This window comes from Trichogramma pretiosum, unplaced genomic scaffold, assembly GCF_000599845.2.
Source record: "Trichogramma pretiosum strain Unisexual culture from Peru unplaced genomic scaffold, Tpre_2.0 scaffold25, whole genome shotgun sequence".
Classification (NCBI taxonomy): domain Eukaryota; kingdom Metazoa; phylum Arthropoda; class Insecta; order Hymenoptera; family Trichogrammatidae; genus Trichogramma; species Trichogramma pretiosum.
The window spans coordinates 1898539-1919094 of record NW_019641621.1 but is presented as its reverse complement, the minus strand read 5'-3'; the positions used below and the strand labels follow the sequence as shown (position 1 = coordinate 1919094).

General features: G+C 37.1%; 1 protein-coding gene across 1 annotated transcript; it reads right to left on the bottom strand.

Annotated features, from left to right (window-relative positions):
- Window positions 1-2754: 2754 nt before the first annotated feature.
- On the bottom strand, window positions 2755-17610 carry LOC106651114. The gene is made up of 3 exons (XM_014369480.1): window positions 17419-17610; window positions 2916-3137; window positions 2755-2772 (listed from the first exon to the last, which is right to left on the bottom strand). The coding sequence occupies exons 1-3, from the start codon at window positions 17608-17610 to the stop codon at window positions 2755-2757; spliced, it is 432 nt and encodes a 143-aa protein (XP_014224966.1).
- Window positions 17611-20556: the final 2946 nt, after the last annotated feature.

The window sequence follows — 20556 nt, the reverse complement described above, 5'->3', positions numbered from 1 at the left end:
GAAGGTATTATTGAATAGATTTGTTTTGTTTTTCTTCCTTCTTGTTTTTTGTTTTATCGTTATGACATAGATTTTTTTACTAGCAAGAAACTACCAGAGCTGCGGGTCATGGATTTGCTGCAAATTTTTTTTGGGGTCTTCTGGTACTTAATAATGAAGCTCTCTGTGCTTCGTTTTATAAGGCCTATAATTATTTTATGGCCCATCAGGTAAAATGAAGCACAGAGAACTTCATTATTAAGTATTAGAAGACCCCACATAAAATTTGCTGCAAATCCATAAACCGCAGTCCAGATGGTCTCCTCGGAAGTAAGAATTTGTATACTAAGATTTGTTATGTTACAAAAGACGAATTTTTCTGTGTAATCGATTTTTTTTTAATGCAATGTTTTTTTTAACATTTTTTTTGTAAAATTTTGAATATATCACTGTAAAACTTCGATAAAGTTTGTTAAAACTTTGTTAGTTTGGTAAAACGTCGTTAAAACTTTGTAAAAATATGTTAAATTTGCAAAATATTTGCAAGAATTGTCGAATAAAAACTATGATACAAAATTTTCAACAATACAAATTAATGATACAAAGTTTTCAAGCTTATTACTGAGTATCCTTTGTTGAGACAAGTTATTTTTCCCGGTCTCTCGACGAAGTATGTTTTCGCGGTTTTTCTTCACGGTGTTCGATGAGGTGTGTTTTTTTTCACGTCGCTCGATGAGGTGTGTTTTTCTTCACGGCGTTGCAAAGAGGTGTGCTTTTTTTTAACGGCATTCTACAAATAGGTTTTTTTTTCATAGCGTTTTTCATTGTGTTTTTTTTCACAAGTACCGGCGATTTAATGACTTGGTCAGCCCAAAATTATCGGGACATCGTAAAGTTTGTCACGAAGGAAGAAGTACCTTTGAACTCTCCGAAAGTTTGCATTGTTCACTTCTATCTCAGAAAGATGAGATTAGCGAGTTTGGAAGCTGCTGAATTAGTGCAGCATGAAATCGAGCGAGCTTTGAATGAGCGCTTCGAAAAGCTCACTGTGGATCAAATAAAAGAAATGCTCCATTAAAAACTATTGGCATTTTTGTTAGTATATATTCAAGAAAAAAGCTACTTTATTATTTAAAAAATTATTCATAAATTATTAATTTACAGGAACTTTGGCCAAGATTGGTTCAACGATTTTTGAGAAATAAATTTCGAAATAAAAATTTCGAAAAAATTTCCAGTTTCTTAATTATTTGCGAAATTGATAATAAATCATAAATGATTAAATATCTTAAATTATCTTAAATTTATAAAAATTGCAACATTTCTCTTTATAAAAATTGCAACATTTACAAGATTTCACGAATAGGTCAGCAGTTTACTCAGTTCAATAAAAAACTCTGGTGAGACTCATGGATACGTCTACGCTTACACATGCGACGTACCATTGCGAGATCGATAATGAGTACCATTCGTTCGGCCGTTGGCTCGTTTTTCGCTTTAAAATGTTGAATGCCAACTTTTCCGAGTGTCATAAGCATATTAAGTTCAATAAAAAGTTTAGGTAAAACTTCTGGATACGTGTACGTATACACATGCGACGTACCATAGCGAGATCGATTATAAGTACCATTCGTTCAGCCGTGAGCTCGTTTTTCGCTTAAAAATATAATATGCCAACTTTTCCTCTCGTGTTAGCGTCTGTTAGGAGCAAGATTACGTTATTCATTCGCCTGGATACGAGCCTCATCATTTAGCGATATAAATGTTTTTCAAACTCATCTTATCTTATTTGTCAAATTTTCCTTGACTATTGGACCAATGAAATTGAATGCCAACTTTTCCGTATTATTTGAGGGCATGAGCGTCGAGACTACCACTGTTTTATGTTATGGTTGAATCTTTTTCCATCTGACCATTTATTTTGTATTTTTACTATACTCGTAACATTTTTATCGTGCGGGTTAGTTTCAATTGTGTCAAAATTCATATTGCCAAATTCTCCATATTGTACAGTATCGATTAAATGTTACTTTGGACCTTGCGTTCATCCAAGATACCTGGATCACTTTTGCTTTTGTTGATAAGGCTAGCCACTTTTTCTACTAATAGAACGAATGCTAATCATAGCTTATTTTTATGTGCCAAGTTTTCCTTATGACCAATCATCGATAAATATTCATTTTGCTCATTTTCGATCGTAAGGCTTCACTCGGCTTTGAGTACGAGAACCCAGGTTATGTGTAACAAAAGTTTCAAGTCCTGACCTAATTTTCGGAATTTTGAAATGAATATTTCTCAGCGTTTTTTGCACCAATTTGAACTTTTAAATAGTGCTTTTTTTAGCGAAAAAAATTGCTATAACTTACTGAGCTTATTTATTTTTATTTAAAAAAAAAAAATTTTTTTATCAATTACTTATTTATCAGCAATTCTGACTCGATCATTAAATTTAGCGCATCGATAATATTCGCCTGACACTCTTAAACATCCTGATAAATAAATACAAATATGCGAAATAATATTTCTCCATCTTTATTATTTCACGCTATTTACAACTGTCAACTCATGTTTAATACCAAATTTTTTTGTGATAGCAGACACACTTTTCATTTAAAATTTGCTACCTTTGTCATATTTTAAAATGTTACTATTTTGAGTGGTTTCATTTTTAATATCAGAGAATGTGATTTTCAAAACACTTAGTCACTTAAAATATAAAATAAAGTAAAGTATAATAAAATGAAGTAAATTTTATTGTATTCAGAGTAATCATCCTTAGATAATAGAAAGAATCTAGAACCTGCAATTCATGTTAATTGCATTGGTCCGAACACACCTGCACGCACCAACTCGCCAACTCTTTTTTTCAAGTATTTATTATCGAAAGTGATGTATTTCTTAAAAAGCTCACAATGTTATTTTTGTTATATACTTACATCTGATGTTGCAATGAATTGCTGTGGAGCGATGTATGTTAAAAGTTGTAAGCTAAGTTGATACCATATTACCGTGGATTCACAAAAAGTACATTCAGAAATATCATTACAATTATGGTGAGCCATCAAAGTCGGAACATCAACATTTTTCAATAGTAGTGATACCTTTTGTCCAACCCAATTATTAATACCAGCATGTTTTTCCATGATTTGTAGATCCATCTATAAAAATCAAAGAGTTTTATTTAAAAGTGGTTTATTAGACGAACATTTAAGGTCATTTTTGGACAGGATGAATAATAAAAAATTCCAAGTATTGCCATGATTGTGTTAGGAAATAGTATATTAAACGGTGACGTGTTACGCGACACATTGGAGAGAGCAGAGTTTGGTGGGTGATGATCTCTTTTCCCTTCCTTCACCCCGACGTCCACCATAACATAATGATTTCGCGAGTCGATGCGAAAGGGACTTGCGTCTACGCGAAGCGACTGTGAGAGAGAGGTATATCGGGCAAGGAGAGCACGACACTAAAATGAGGGTCACGTGATCGAGACCGTCTGTGCTCGTGAGACTACTACCATCGATGATGAGAAGCAGACGACGCTTCTGGCCCCTTGGGCATGTACAGCGGGCTTGTGATCAGCGTGAGGCACTCTGTCTCTGGGAGCCCTATAGTGCGAACGTGTGTAAAACACTCTATCTGCGATACTGCACCTTGTAAATTGATAACATGCGAGTGTGTGCGAGCTGCTGCGTTGCTGCCCAAGGATCTGTCTTCCACTGCCAGGGTCCTGCTACCGCTTTCTTGGGTCCAGGTCGCCCGGTGTATTTGACCATCCACAGCTAGAATTAACAACGAGTAAGTCGCTTTTCCAGCATTTGCCTGCCAAATAGCGTTCTCTCTCGAGTCGCGAATTCCCGTAAAATGTAGATTCTCACCCACCGAGTAGAGTCACCATTTAGTCGAAGTGAACTAAATCGAGTCGTACACTTTAATCATTGTACTCTTTGTATTATATTTAATTGTAAATCATTTGGCTCTTGATAAGGCTTCACCTCAGTGACTGGCGCTAAATAAATCACCTTATCGTTAATTTTTACTATTAAATAATACGCCTAATTATTGAGACAATCCTGCCTCCCTTTTCAGCCGTCAAAAAGATTTTCACGGGCCACATCTTGCCCGGATTGGCAACCGTTACATACATTACCAGGCAAGGAAGTCAGCTATTGACGGATACGCCTTGAGAACACGTAGCGTTGTTGACGGTCACTCACATTCTTGCCGAGTAAATAATACGATTTTTTTTCACCCCTGATCAAAAGTGCATACTGCACATAATGTATGAAATCATAGTTGCTCTCAGTTTTATTGTGTTGAATGATGAGAGGGCACCGGGTCCAGGGCAGCAGCCCATTAATCAAGCTTGAACCTATAGTTCACTCCCGTGACAACACACACACCTGCGGCTTGACGTAGATAGTCTCCTGGACTACCTCGTGCTTGCACTATACACACACGGCGCGACTCACGAGAATCAATCTCTTCAATGGCCTGTGCCCTTTACCGGTCCAACGGTAACTAATACTTATTTCTCCGACAATCGTGCTTTCATGCGTGCTTCTCTGTTTTCATTCGTATCCGATCATCCTCTCATTGAAATATATAACAGAAGAAGGAAAACATCGCGCAGAATCATAATTGCTATAATAATCATGATTCAGCCTTGACCGACAGTGATGTGTCAGGCTACCTCTCTCTAGATAATACCGATTCGGCATTACACACTCTGATAGTGAGCGAATTGCTGGCGAAGGAGAGATCGATGATTGAGCTGTCTTGCTGACCGGTGAAGGTCGGCGTGTGTCTGGTGTTCAGCAGCACGATGTTTACCAGGCATTTAACCCTTTAACGCCTGAAATGACCATTTTTGGACAACATTTATAGCGATGAATTACACCGATTAAAAATTGTTTAAAAAACTTTTCAGACATCATTTCTCACGTAAAATTTAATGTACTTTTCGAATCCGGAGTTAGAATTTTAAAAAAATTATTAAATAAAAAGTTAGAAGCAATTTTGTAAAAAAAAAAACATGACATTTCGAGAAAAAAATCTCGTTCAACTCAAATTTCAACACGGAAAAAAGGTTCGCTCGTGCGTCTCACGGAATCATGGTCAACGGCTTGTATACTTTATTGTAAAACAGTTATAATTACGAAATTCAACATGGCGATCATAAATTTGACTCCCGAAGACCTGTATGTCATAAAATGATTTCGACAATTTTTAACTCGATAACCATCAATTTTACAAAAAAAAAATTGTTAAATTAAAAGTGTTTAGAATTAATCAAAGAACATGCCTGAATTTTTTCAGATTTCTGAATAACACCATTTTTTCAAAAATCCAAAAATCGTTCCGAAAAATTCTGAAAAAATTCAGGATAATCCACGAAGTTTTCAAAGATTACTTATGTGAAATGTGTGCGAAGAGATTTAGAAATAAACAAACGTCACTTTTGCACATATAGACAGTCCACTAGGGTCGCAAAAATTTGCCGGTGATGAAGACAAGAAAAAAATTGATCGAAAATTGAATTTGCTCTTCCGACATAAAAAAAATCATAAAGTTCTGGAAAATTGAATATGCGAAAAGGGTGAGAAGAAATTTGGGTGCAAATCGCATTTGCTCGATCACCAAAAGACGGTGCACGAATGCCGCAAAGATTACGCACCCGGGAAGTGTGAGAAGAAATGATGTTTCAGAAACGTAAATTTGAATACGCATGTGAGTAGGGCGAGGCTTGTGTTGATTGCTAGATTTTTTATAAATGTCACGTAATGATACTTGATTCTGAATAGATCAAACTCGTACTAGTTAAAGATTATTATAAATTTGCTCATAGATCGAAGTTTTTAAATTTTAATTATTTAACAGTTATTGTTTATTTATTTTTTAATAAACTCACATTTTAAAACCATTTTATGCGTGTAAAATTACAGATCAAAGGCGTCACAGTGTTAATAATTGAATTACCGATTTTTCTATTTATTCGTGTCCTTGAACCTGTTAAAAATTCTAACTTGGTGACGATTTCTTCGAGAAATTATTTTGGTCTTCTTAAACAAAATATCATTAAAAAATTTTTTTTGTAATCTCGAGTCAATAGATCCTTACACCATAGACCGTAAATTATGCAAAAAATTTCATATTCATTCCACAATTTGACGCCTTTATTAGCATGTGATGTGATTGGCGTGCTCCATAATGTCCCTCGGCGTGCACTATAGGAACATTTGTGGTCTTGGAGTAGATCCTAGTGTTACTTGATTACACAGATGTCTAACGTGTGAACTTGGTGTATTGTACATTACGAGAGTATATAATATACAGTATAGTAGGTAGATTACGCGGGTATATACTAATAGATCATTTCTGTTTTGGCTGTGGTAGAGTGTGCCCCCGAAAGAAGTTCACGACCCATAAAAAACAAGTAAGTTGTAGTTTTCTTTAGTAGTAATTCTTTAAAAAATTATTGTACGTATATACATGCTAGTATTGCATTCACTAGGTGTACAAAAAATAAAAATAGATTTCCTAGAGGAGCTCTATGCGGAGATGTTGATGCGGCCATGGTGTGACGGGACATTTTTTGAGATTTTGCCTGAGGCGTCGAGCGTAAATCCAATCTGCGTTGCGGCGAAATGTCAAAACTGCTCGGCTGTCGTAAAATCCCGCAATGGAATCTCGAGCAACTTCGTGAATCATTTGAATAGAGTGAGTTCTTTAAAATATTTTATGCAACAGTAAAGCGAAAAATGCCTTTTTGCACACACTTTTTTGTAAAGTATCATGCTTGTTATTTATGCACTTTTCGCATTCTATTGCATACAATTTTGTATGCAACACGTACCCAGCTTTTCCCGCACAGTGTGCGCAAAACAAGCTACTCTTTCCGGCATAGCCAATACTCATGCATACACTGTGTGCAAAAACGCTTTTCGGGCACTTGTCGCATTAATAACTATTATTGATGTTGAACCTGAATGAAACCTGATTAATTTTAATGTACTGCTTAATTTTTTCATCCTGCAGCGTCATCCTGAAGTGTTCGACGAATACACGCGGTATCGGCAAGAGCAGAGAGTAAATATCATGGCGCGACGTCGGCGTTATATTCAGCGAGGTTTTGCCCGAGCGGCATAAAAGTACATTTGTTTAAAAAAGCCCTAAAATTTTAAATAAATAAATAATCTAAAACAAATATAAATATAATCTTTGTAAATTTATTTCTTTAAATTTTACAGATCTCAACAAATTTTTTCATTAAGATATTCATTAGGGTGCCCGTTCTTTCCCAAAAATTAAAATTCCTCGCTCCAGACATTAAAATCACTTCTTAGTAATATAAAAACATGTTTCGTACGGATTATAACTTGTAGGTACACGACAGACCTAAAAATTAAAATCGATATTTACAAAAGGCGATGCACAAAATAGTATCTAGTTATTTTCAAGTATACGGCTTTCCGGCAGATTGCTTTGTTGTCCTAGGAAAACGTATAATCAACGAGTACACCGTGTCATTTCTGTGTTTATCGTGCTTGAGTGCGGACGCAAAAAAAAGAGTAGTTCTCTGTGACTATTAGTTAAAATTTCTGTCAAGAATCCGTAAGGTTCGGGTTTTGCATCTTGTGTAAGTACATACTTTGTATTATTCAACATACCTGGTTTGATAGTTTAATTGAAAAAAGTATTACATTTACTAAAATTATTAGAAAAAATATATACATTCATTTAAGTTGTCAAGCTTATGGCGTAGACAAAGAACACGCACAGTAAGAATGCAAAAACTTAAACAACTCTTGGGCTCTGTTCATCAACGTATGCTCTGTACTGTATATATGCCCTTCGAGCTTGAGTGTAAACAAAGCAGGCGTGTGCGTGATCGATGTTTTTTATACTTTGAGTAAAAAAGTGACGACTGATTTGTAAAATTTCAATCGATGCAGTGTATTTTATTATAATTTATTGAGTAAAATTAACCTATTATTTCATGCACGCGTTAAAATTATATACTTATACTTAGCCTGACAATTTAAGATGTTTGAAAATAAAACTAGATCGAAAGCTGGAAAAATTTCTCATTAAATTAGATATTTTCCAGAAAGTAAATTTTACTTTTACTAGCTGAAATAAAGGCGATGAGCGAGTAAAAACGCGAAATTCTGCACCGCACGAAGTATTACGCGCCGAAGTAGCTTCCACGCGGGTGGGGTACGCATGTATTGTTTACATATAAGCTCGCAAGCATTTGTACAGTACGTATATGTAGATACATGTACAGAGACAAAAGAGTTGTTTTGTTATGCTTACAAGCGTATTCTGTATCTACGCTATATGTATAATGTGCATTGTTAGAGTACATTTTCGGAGTTCTTATTCACTGCATTGCAATATGTATATATGTCGATCATAGTTTTATCGAGTTTTTTGAGACAGCTGCTGACACATTATTCATTTTTTGCGCGTATTTTATACATTGATTCTCGTAGTCAATTGATACTCCTAGGTGCAGATGCACGGAATGTCGCAATCGAAAAGATTATAATTCGAATTGCTTGAATACATACCGTACGTGGGTGGCACGTTCTTAATTGGACACTGGTTTTTTTTTTTTAAATAACGCATCATGATACAAGGAAGCACTTCGGTTTAAAAAATATATATTTGTTTGCTGACATACTAGTTCGCTGCATACACCGTCAGCATAAATATGGACATCGAACAAGACATGTCTCTCGATGGATTCGAGGATACACAGCCTGAAAAACAAAGAGCATCTTCGCCAATTCCCGATCAACTGCTACAGAAGTTTCAAAATCAACCATGGTTGGACGGTAAATATTTTGAGCTATTACCTCTAGAAAGCGACAAAAAAAACTGCGTAGCGAGATGCATGACGTGCTCAAAAACAGTAAGAGGATCCGCTAATGTATCGTCAAATTTTGGGTTGCATTTGAAACGAGTAAGAAGTTTTTTTCTCAATACTTTTATATTATAACTTTGAGATTATATTGCTCGTATCTTTGTGTAGAGGCATTTAGCAATGGTAGATGATTATCATGTATACGTTAAGGGTCATAAGATTGCCCGAAAAAGTGACGATAGTTCGCATACAAAGAACTGTTGTTGAACTTGTTCTTACGACCAAGAAGAATTCAACAAAAATGTCGCAAGGTTCGTTTTGGACAACGTGTTGGCTTTTCGCACTGTTGAAAGTGCATCTTTTCGAACGATTTGTAGTGGTTTGTGAAATAAATATTCATATGAAATGCATGATGGCAGTTTCACGTCAAGTCGCCAGTAGCTCGCTTGCACTGTATTATTAGGCAAAATCTTACAATTTCTAACTCGCTTTGAAAGCTGGGGTAATTTTCCATCAAAATGATGAGTTATTTTTTTTTCTAGGTGCACTTAGTTACTTTCAAAGCGAATTAGAAATTGTTATATTTTGCCTAATGATGCAGCGCGGGCGAGCTATGGACTTGACGTGAAATGGCTCGTGAGTGGTATAAATTTTGTCGCTGATTATCTTAATATTGAATTTTTTTTTTAGATCTTAAAATTAAAAAAGGAGAAGAAAGTTTGCTGACAAATATATCGCGAGAAAAAGTAAAGAAAATAGCCAATGAGATGATGGATGAACAAAAAAATGAAATCAAGGAAATTTTAAAATCTGTTAACCACGTTTGCTTAACCCCTGATGTATGGAGTGCACCAAATCGAAGCTTTATGGGAGTGACTGCTCACTGGGTAAGCTTTAAATGTATATATATTTTTAAGACTTTTGTCAATCGAACCAATCGACTTTGTAATGAATTAGTCAGACATATACACGCTGATATGTATTTGGGTAAGGCTCAGAACTTTTTAAATAAACCTGCGCTCGTATGTCACCGATCTTGACGAGCTTTTGATATGTTACAGTACATGATAAAAAAGTGCCAAAACATAAATTTCCCCCCCCCCCCCNCCCCCCCCGCCTACCCTTTCCTTCCCTATAAACGTTCATTTTCTATCTATATTTATTCTGAAGGCCTGAAGTAATTGAAAATTCTGAAAAAATTCATAAAAATACTTTCCAACGATCCAAACAATCTTGAATTTTTCCAGATTTTTCGAATGCTTCAGGCCTTAAGAATAAATATAGATAGAAAATAAACGTTTATAGGGGAGGTAGGAGGGGGGAAGGGGTCCAAAATTTTGGTTTTGGCAAAGTACCAAAAGCGCGTCAAGATCGGTGACATACGAGCGTAGGTTTATTTAAAAAATTCTGAGCCTTACTCATATATTAATTGTTGCACTTACATATTCTCTCATGTATTTTTTTTTACGATCTTAAGGAAAAGATTTTTTGAATGCGATAATAAGCGTAGAAGATATCGATGCGATTTAAACGCGTAAGAAAGTACTATTTTAACTGGGCTTAGGCGCGAAAGTGGATAAATAAATCCCTTTTTTTCGTTCAAAGTCACTCTCTCTCTCTCTCTGTCTCTCACTCTTTCTCTTTATTTCACTCACACGTTTAGCCTTTTCTAACAATTTCAACCCTGTCACCCTTCAATATAAATATATACACGAATCAATGCAATCTCCAGTGGTATCGCTCGCGAAACATCTCAAATGTGCATGCGCTACCGCCATCATATATTCTGCGCTACGTTGAGACAGTAATAGTATATTACTGCCCTAGGCCGCGAAAAACAGAAAAGTCCCAGAGTACGTGTAACTAGTGGCCGAGGCGAAGCCGAGGCCGATAAACACGTGCTCTGGGGCTTTCTTTTTTCGCAGCTTAGGCCTGTATACTATTTTTCATGCACAGTGGCCCGAAAATAATACCCCGAACGCTCATACTTACATTTCAGATGGATAAGATTTTATTAAATAGTAAATCTGCCGCCTTAGCCTGTCGACGATTTAAGGGAGCTCACTCACACGACAGAATTACAGAGCTATTATTGGACATAAATAATACGTACAATTTGTCGAATGATAAAATTATCGGTACGGTAACTGACAATGGCTCGAATTTCGTCAAAGCTTTTGGAGTATCTGGTACTCCCTGCGAGATTATGGATGGTAAGTATTTCATGCCTATGTAACAAGCAGTATTTAATTTAATAATGTAATAAATATTGTTCTTTTTTAACTGACGACGATAGAGACGCTGGAAGCGATAGTGAAGTAGATGATGATGAAGACATAATGGACGTTGCAGACGAACGAACTGACTCAAACGATGACGATTCTGACTGCAGTGACATCGAGCAAACTGTTCTCGAGACAGTTACAACCCCCGACGAGTGTATCATTCTCTCGCAACATTTTCGGTGTGTCAGCCATACCTTAAATCTTATTGCGACCACAGATGCCATGAAATTAATACATTCATCGTCAAAATTAAAAAGAATTCATACATCGGTCATTTCTAAGTGCGAGGTATTGTGGAAATCGTTAAAATCCGTCCAAAAGCGCGAGAAATTAAAAGATCATTTCGGCGAATGCTTACAAAAGCCCAACGCAACTCGTTGGAATTCATTGTACAGCTGTCTCAAACAAATTTCAAAATTGAAAAAGAAATTAACCGCACCTGAAATTTCAACAATTTTAAAAAAAGAAATTGACCTTGACGATAATGATTTTGTACACATCGATAATTATTTGGCCATAATGGAACATCTCGCTTTAGCAATCGATAAATTGCAGGGTGATTAACATTGTCATTATGGTCAATTAATTCCATCTCTTATCACTATAGAGCAAAGATGGTTACAGAAGATTCCAAAAATGACTTCGAAATCGTACAAAGATTTCATCCAAGGTATGATTGGCAGCCTGAAAAAGAGATTCAGTGATATATTTGCCATTGACGGCGTCGGTAAGATCGCAGCTGTTGCTACGCTATCACACCCAAACTTCAAAAAATCTTGGGTAAAATGCTTGTCGCTTGGAGCACCAGCGAATGTTGAGCAACTGATTCAGTCGAATCAACAGTCAGCTCCGAACGGAACACTGCCTGAATCGACTGCTGACGATTTTTTTTATTTCGGTGAATCTAATGAACCGACAAATCTTGACAAAATCATTGCTCTCAAGACTAACTCAAGTGAGCTTTTACGCTTCTTAGCTGAACCTCCGAGCACAAGTCTACTCGAGTTAAATCGATTTCCGCGAATCAAAAAATTATTTTTGAAGTACAATACGATCTTGCCTTCTTCAGCACCAGTCGAAAGGCTTTTTTCGTATGCAACAATGCTCAACATTCCAAAATATAATAGGCTCTCTGATTCGCCATTTGAGAAACGCCTCCTCTTTAAAGTTAATAATAAGAAATTGTACAAATGAAGATTTTTCAGTTCATGGTAAAGTTTTATGGATTATATACATTTATTTTTTACTTAACGAACGCACATTCTTTCTGCGCAAATTAATCAGTTCCTGTGCTTTGAAATAAATTTATTTTTGTTACCTTTAAAAATAACATTGTTGCGTGGATTGCCGAAGCGTCCGTGCGACAAATTTTGCTAACTATGCATCTCACCGGTCAGGAATATCACGAGCCACGAGCTCTCACAAAAGGGATTGACTCGTCACGCTCAACCAGATGTAATTTTTGGGCTAAATATTGCTATCTTGCTGTCTTTTTAATCCCATCCTACGTAACAACTTTGGTACTAAGTACGAGATGCATAGTCAACAAAATAGTTCGAGTGGACGATTCACGCATCAATATCTATTTATTTTTTTTTAAACACATTGTTCAGCTTTAAGATTATAGATACTTAAATTTTTAAATGTTTACAAAAACGTTTACGATGAATCATCGTCAGAATAAAGATTTGCATATTTTTGGTTTCGTTCTTTTTAAATTTGATTTCAATTTAAGTTTGGTTGAATTTAAATAATTTCAAAATGAAAAATGTTTATATAAAAATAATTTTGTTAAATATTTATAAAATATTTTTTCATACAACAATAGTATTAATTATCAAATAAATCTTTTTTTACAAACTGCTATTATAATTTGTGTCGTATAATTTAAAAAAATCACTTATTCCTTATTGAAAAACAAAACAACATTTCAAACTAGATCTCCGTCTACTGAATTTCATTTTTCATCTTTAAGAATAGCTTCACTAAGCCATCACCTTCGTTTTTTCCACCAATTATGTGTTTCTCCTTTTGAATTAACCAAATTTGAGTCGGCACCTTTTCTTAGCAGTAATTCTACCAACTTTTTGTGTCCGTATTCCAGGGTCAAGTGCCGCTGAATATCGACGCAGATATTGAAGAAAAAGTCCATTGCTTCATCATCGTTTTTCTTTTGTAAATCATATGTAGAGGCGTCGATCTCTCCAGATTTTCTAAATTTAAAGTCGGCGTATTTTCTCAGCACAAATTCGTTATTGTGGTCCGGAGTATATAGTGTAGCGGTGTGTTTCCCAAATTGTCCTGGGCGTTGACCGGCACTGGTTTATTTTTGTCGTCACTGTTTTCAAAAAACAATTCCATAAGGTCACTGTAGTATCTCTTGCAAATGACGTGCAGAGGAGTTGATCCCTCTGAATTGACTGTATTTGGATATGCGTAATTTATTAGCAGTAACTCGGCTGTGCTCTCCAAATTTTTATCAAGAGCCAAGTTTAGCGGTGTGTTATCCAATTTGTAATTGATCCGTACTTGATGATAATAGTCGAGGCAAATTTCGAATAATATCTTCGACAAGTCATTATTGTTTTCTCTCATACAAATATGTGACGAGGAGTTGATTCTTCTTTATTGGTCAAATTCAGATTTGCTTAGTAGAGGTGATCTAGCTACATTTTTGTGACCGACAGCCACAAATGCAACGGTGCGTGTACCCAACTTGTCCTGAGCATTGACTTGCGACGGTCTGTATTAGCCGTTGCAAATCTTGAAGAACATATCCACGAAGTCGTCATTTTTAGTAAAAAAAATTGTATCATTTGGAATAAATATATAATTGAAATTTTCTGGTGAGCTCTTTGACCTTTCTCTATTTTCTTGGTTCAGATGATAGACACGAGAAAAAAATTTTTTCCAATCATTATTTCTTCATAAATAATAAATCTTTAATTAGAGGTCATGAAGAAAAAAATTTCGGAAAAAGCTTTCAATTCAGACTTTTAGAAGAGAACTCAACTTTTTTGTGGTCCGATGACACCTGTTTTATAAACTCGCTCGTGAATCCATCACAGAGTTTTCATATGGAATAAGCGAAATCCAATATTGAGTGTAAATTTTAAAATATTTCTTATTGTTCATTGTTTTATTATAATTACTAATAACTATTAACACTGCACTATCTCCAAGATTATCAGTCAGATTGTGCAAAAACTCATTTGAATATCAAAATGCACGATAACGCAGATTTTTCTAAAAAATGCGTTCAATATACGTATAATAAACGCACGGCATACAACCACTTCGCAACATCGACGGGCTGGTACAAAAAGGTCGTATCTCGAAACCCGCATGGAGAAATATGCATCTCGCATACTGAACACAACACATTCATACGTGTTTAGTGTGGATGATGCACCCATCTTCAATTTGATAGTTTTAATATCTACTCTTTCTTGAACAATTTTTTTTCCGTCGGGGATGAAAAAAAAATATAGTTAAAAATGTTCTTCTTTTTAAAAATTTCCCCACTTCGTATTCTTCTGAATAGCGAACAGTTTTCCAGGTTTTATGGGTGTCCACTATAGAGAGATTTCACTGTATACATATTTTGCATATTATAATTATCATTATAATTTTCCATTACAAATTACTTTTAATTCGCAATGGAAATTATTTTCCATTACAAATTACTTTTAGTTCGCAATGGAAATTACGTGATAATTTGTAATTTTTATGTGATCGAATTACATTTGTAATTCATTGCATGCAACCCTGCCGCGGACCCAGATGGCAGCTTGCCTATTGGAGTCGGCTATCCATGTGCAGTGTTGACCAGGGTTTTTATATTGGTCACACACGATGGCCACGTTTATGCCGAGCTCTCGCACTGTCTGGCTCAAGAGTTTTTGGGCCGACCTGCAGTCAAAAAACCTCATCGTCGGCTGCTAAGAAACTTCTTAGCCATAGGGCAGTTAGGGCTGATAGTGGTGTGGCCGCTGGCATCCGGACCCTGGCAAAGTAGGCACACCGGTGCGCTTATGCAGGTCTTAGCTCGATGTCCGTACTGTCCACACCGATAGCAGAGCTTCGATCGGTCAGGACCTACGCAGCGTGCAACGACGTGGTTGAACTCCCAATAACGGAAGCACTGCGAGGCCTCAGCGCGCTCGCGCACACGGCAGCTGACCCAGCTTACTCTCAAGTGACCAAGCTTGATCGCCCTGGCCGCGAGCTCGTCGAGTAGGTCGATGACGGCGGTCTGCAAACCGGCGTACGCTTTTTGCAGAGATCCCACGACATTTGGGTCCAGGTTGGCCACGCCTAGCTGGTAACAGAGAGCCGTGCGCTGCCGCGGCCTCAGGGGCTGCGGGCCAAGTTCGGCCTCTTCAGCCTGGTGAGCGTCACGGCACCGGCCACGTCGACCTTTCACGAACGTGAAGGTCTCCACACCGTGTACGGTGTTGTTGTTGTTGCCGTCGACGACCTGTTCGTGCGGGTGAGGTTCAGTGGCACGCTTCTCCGCTGCAATGACCTGCAGTGGCGATGCCGTAGATCGCTTGTTCCTCTTCGAGGACGGAGTGGAGGCAGCTACCACGGCCTCCTGCGAGGAAGGTACATCCATACACTCCGTCATCGTCTTTAAAGCCGCGATGGCCCGGATGAGGCAGGAACCATCGAACAAAATGAAACCACATAGGCCACAATAGATTGAGGCTCACTCTTGGATTTCTACGACAGGTAGCTTAGATGTATCTACAGCTTAAGTAGAGGGTCAACACACTAATTATGTCTGTACTTAACTGTTTCCAAGTATCCAACTGGACAAAATGCTTTCAAATAGGGTATTGAAAAGGGTTATCATGTGTGTTCTTAAAAAAAATTTTTTGTAACTTTTACAGCCTAGTACTGTGATTGAAAAATGAAAAATAATCAAGTCCCCTGTGTGACGGTCGACTCCCCGTGTCCACCGTCTACAAGGCGTTCTCAATGCCTGGCCGACTTTGTCGTTATATTGTCGTTATACGACGCGCCAGACGAGCGACTGCTCGTCGTCGGCCAGGGTCCGGCTAGCTCTATAGGGACGGGAAGAACGCGAGATACTACCTCGAGGTCGTAGGTACGACTCTCCTCCTGGAGGGGATGTCGACAGGTATGGAGCGGGGACTCCTGCAACTGCAAAAATGCACCTAGAAAAACACCTGTAAACGAGAAAATCCGCGAGAGAGAGAGGAAAGGAAAACGACGGGTTTTGAAATAATAAAACAGTGAGTTTCGATAAACACAAAGATTCTATTTTATTGAAATACTCTAAATACTCATTCACACACAGCCAAAGCTCTCACACTCATTCACACCGGGTCGCGGACGCGAGCTGCGTTGCCGTTCGGAGGGTCTATGCGAAGCGCGGTAATACCAATGGCTACTCACAGTATTCCTCGCTCTCGAGGCTCGCGACCGCACGGGTAGACTCCGCGTCGCCGGGGTCCTAAGAGTTGCTGCTGCTTTTCCTCGTGGTCGTCTGTTGGCCACAGACGTGAATAGGGACGGGCCGGAAGATCGAACTACGTCGCGTTGATGTCGATTTGGTGCGCCGCACGTCTTGCCAGCACACACGCTCGAGCACGTGGCCACCAACTTCTCGCTCTCACCAACACGCACCAAGACCAACCTGCACTCAACAATCACTCACTACACACTCCTCACACACGCTCAACTACAAAAATACTCCGACAAAACTACTCCGAGGAAAGCTTAACGACGACTCGCATACACTCAGCTCCACACTGCTCAACGGTCGAAACTCAAGTGTCGCGATCGTCTGCTAATTGGCACGCACGGGTCGTGAGGATCTTCGTGTCGTCTTGTCTATGTCTCGTGTCTGTAGCAGCTCCGGCTTCGCGGCGCGGGCCAAGCGAACGTAAACACGGCAATGTTTACGATCGCGCGCCACTGCGGAGAGCGAGCCGGGCTCTACCTTCGCTCCTTTATTCGCGCGTACCTGCAAAGATACCACGCAATTATTATCGGCGTCGCCAACATTATTAATTATCCATTTCTCGCAGCCGACGCGACGACGTTTGCAGAGGCACAACGTCACACCTGTTAGCCCTTAATAATCAATTTGGGGTAAAAAATTTTTTTCTACTTCTGATTGTCTCAATTATCATATATTATACTGAAAAGTTTGAATAAATAACCCTGAAAACCTCTATAATAATGTTTTCAATTAAATTAAAATATGTGTCAAACTACCCAACATTTTATCTTAAATATCACTATGCTTACCTGTTTCAATAATATGTCTAGCATCAGTATTGTACAAGATATTTGTATTTCTTCCAATGTTGCAAATTGGAGAATTTTATCAGACAAGGAAGGTTCTTCTGATAGTAATGAAACTTTATGAGAGTCTACTTTGTCTAAGTATGCTGCAAAAAGGAATGGACAAATAACTTTAATTAAATTTTGAAAAGTCATTATACACCTTAAAATTTCTCATCATGAATGAAATATTCTTTCATTTTTTATTAATTGATTATCGATTAGAGCTTTAAAAACAAATTAAGTAACCATTACAATATAATTCAGATGGTAAACTTGTTTGACATATAAACAATCTTCAATAACAATTTTAGATACTATGAAGGAAAATTAAGAGATTAAAAAGATAAAAATAGAAGGTGCAGATAAAAAAGAGTCTTAAAACCAATTAATAAACATCTAGTATATCAAAATTTGGGAATAAGATAAATTATAACTCCTTTCACATACAATTAAATATTAAATAACAGAATATTTTATTCACTTATGATAATTTTTAATATAGAAGATTACTCAATTGTATGTCAAAAATGTTAAAGTTTATCTAATGTTTAGATTTTGTTTGCAACTATAATCAATGGCCTATCGAACAGAAAAAAACCTTATTGAACTAAATTGAGTCTTGCGAACACTTGACATTCTTCGATAGTTAGCTAAGATGTGTCAAATACTTATCGAAGAAGGTCTACACCGAAAAAAATATCGGAAGTATGGCCTGAGTATGTACGGAACTTACGGCAACGATTATTTCTCGATGACTCAGATTTGTTACGTTGAAGCGCAAGATGACAAGAAGTATAACGAAACGCTACTTTCAATCTTCGCATGCAGAGACTGCGCCGAGTCGTAGCATCAGATCACGAATGTCGGATTGTGAAGCGATTCTATGCTTAAACGGACGGCAATTCCGACTGGTAGGAACGTCTGATTCCGACCAGCGAAAAAAGTGTGTACGGTATAAATGCGCTGTTGGTGACTTGTCGTTATATTTGACTGCGAATGCTGTTTGCATAAGCTTCATTGAGAATTGTATAAAAATTATATATAATTAGTAAATAAAAATTGAGTCAATTATGTTACGCACATTATGTTATGCATAATGCACGTAATCAAAAGTACATAAGTACACAAAGTGTATGTAAAGTACGTAGTACTTTACATATTATAGTTATTGGTCATGTGATTGTATTTCTTGAAGTTAGACTTATACGACTTGTAAATAGACGAGAGGGATAGAGTCTTGTAAATAGTGAGCCGAAAAGGGTACTGTGAATAATCGACACGTAATGTCGTTTCTTTGTTCACAGGTATTTATCATTGTAAAATAATTTAATAAGTGAAGACAATATTATTGTATTAAATCTTTGTTCACAGAGAAACGCATTGTCTTTAATCCACCCCTTCACGTGATTCACATAGAATAAACATTATAAAACGACATTATCGTCAAGTTAATATTCACACGATGGATAAATTGAAATTTACGTTTGAAATGAAGGCTATGCCCGATGGGAAAAGCATTAAGATATGTTTGACGGCTGTGGAGACTAAGGATGAGCAGATTTATACTTACCCAGAGAATTTACAGGATATGAGTCTGCATGTCACACTAGGAAATACTCAGACATACGCTGGAATAAAAAATACTCTGAAAAGAAGACACCAAAAGGGAAGTGTGTACTTGGCTCTCACGGAGGAAATAAAAAAAGTATATTGCGATAACGTAGGAAATTTGACGTTCGAAAGATATTTTTTGGAAAAAGTAGAACCAGACGAGGAAGAGAAAGGGGCTGGAGAAAGTGAAAGCGATGGATCTTTGGCCGAGCTATTTGGAAAATTTTTACAACAACAACAACAGACAGTGGATAAGGTAAACTTACCGAAAATAGCAGAAAAGTTCATGCTTGAAAAATTTTCAATGAAGAGTTCGAATACTCAACAATGGATGCAAGAATTCGAAGATGAATGTAAGCGCTGTGAAATTAGCGAAGATAAAGAAAAGATCGAACTTTTCAGACTATTTCTAGAAAAATCATATCTAGATTGGTATGGCCGCATGTTAATTAAAGTATCATTAAAGTCCCGATGGAAGACATGAAAGAAGAATTTCATCGAGACGTATTCCAATAGAGGATGGAGTCATATCAGGTACGCGATGACGTTTAGATTTCAAGCGGGATCCCTTTTGGAGTGCGCTGTAAAAAAACAGAGACTTCTCCTAGAAAGGCGAAAAAGTATAGATACAGGCACGCTGATAGATCTCATAGCTATAGGCTTACCAAATTTCGTAATAGATAGAATTGACAGAGATGCACTTCAAGAGGTAAAAGACTTGTACAATGAGGTCGGAAGATTAGAACACCTCGTGGAAAAAAAAGACCTGTAGAAAGTAAAATGTCAAGAATAGAACCGAAGCAAAAAAAGTCACCGTGCAAGTTCTGTCAAGCGTATGATAAAGGAACAAGATTTCATGCAGAAGAAGATTGTTGGTTTAAACCAAAAGAAAATAAGAGGAAACGGAGAGCTGAATTCATTAATAATGCAGAGTTACAGGAAGTCATAAGAGACGAAGCAAAAAACTTGAATTGACACCATTGATCAAATTGAAAGTAAGGCTTAACTACTCGTTCGTAGTGGATGGCGGGTATGATTCTGAGGCGACTGTGTAACTGATAAAAGCAAGATTAGTAAAAAAATTGAACGATCGTATAAGCACTTTAAATGGAAAGAATTTAAAAACGATCTTTGGTGTCGGAAAAACAGATAAATTAATATATGCGAAGATGAAAATTCTAGGAATGGAACAAAGAAGACCGCTTGTTGTTGCAGAGAGCGAATATTTTGACTACGATATTTTAATATGATTGGATTGCATAAAGGATTACAAATGGCGCCAAGATGAGAATCTCAAAATTACACGAGCAGATGCAGCATACGAAGACGGAAAAAGCTTACTTGCAGAGGAAAATATCGAAATGAAATCCACTTTATTTGAGAAAGACCAGGTCACAATAAATTTCAATGAACACTGTGCCGTAGATAATTTTGAGATCCAGGCCCAACACTTAAAGGTCCAAGAAAAAGTAAAAATCGACAATTTAG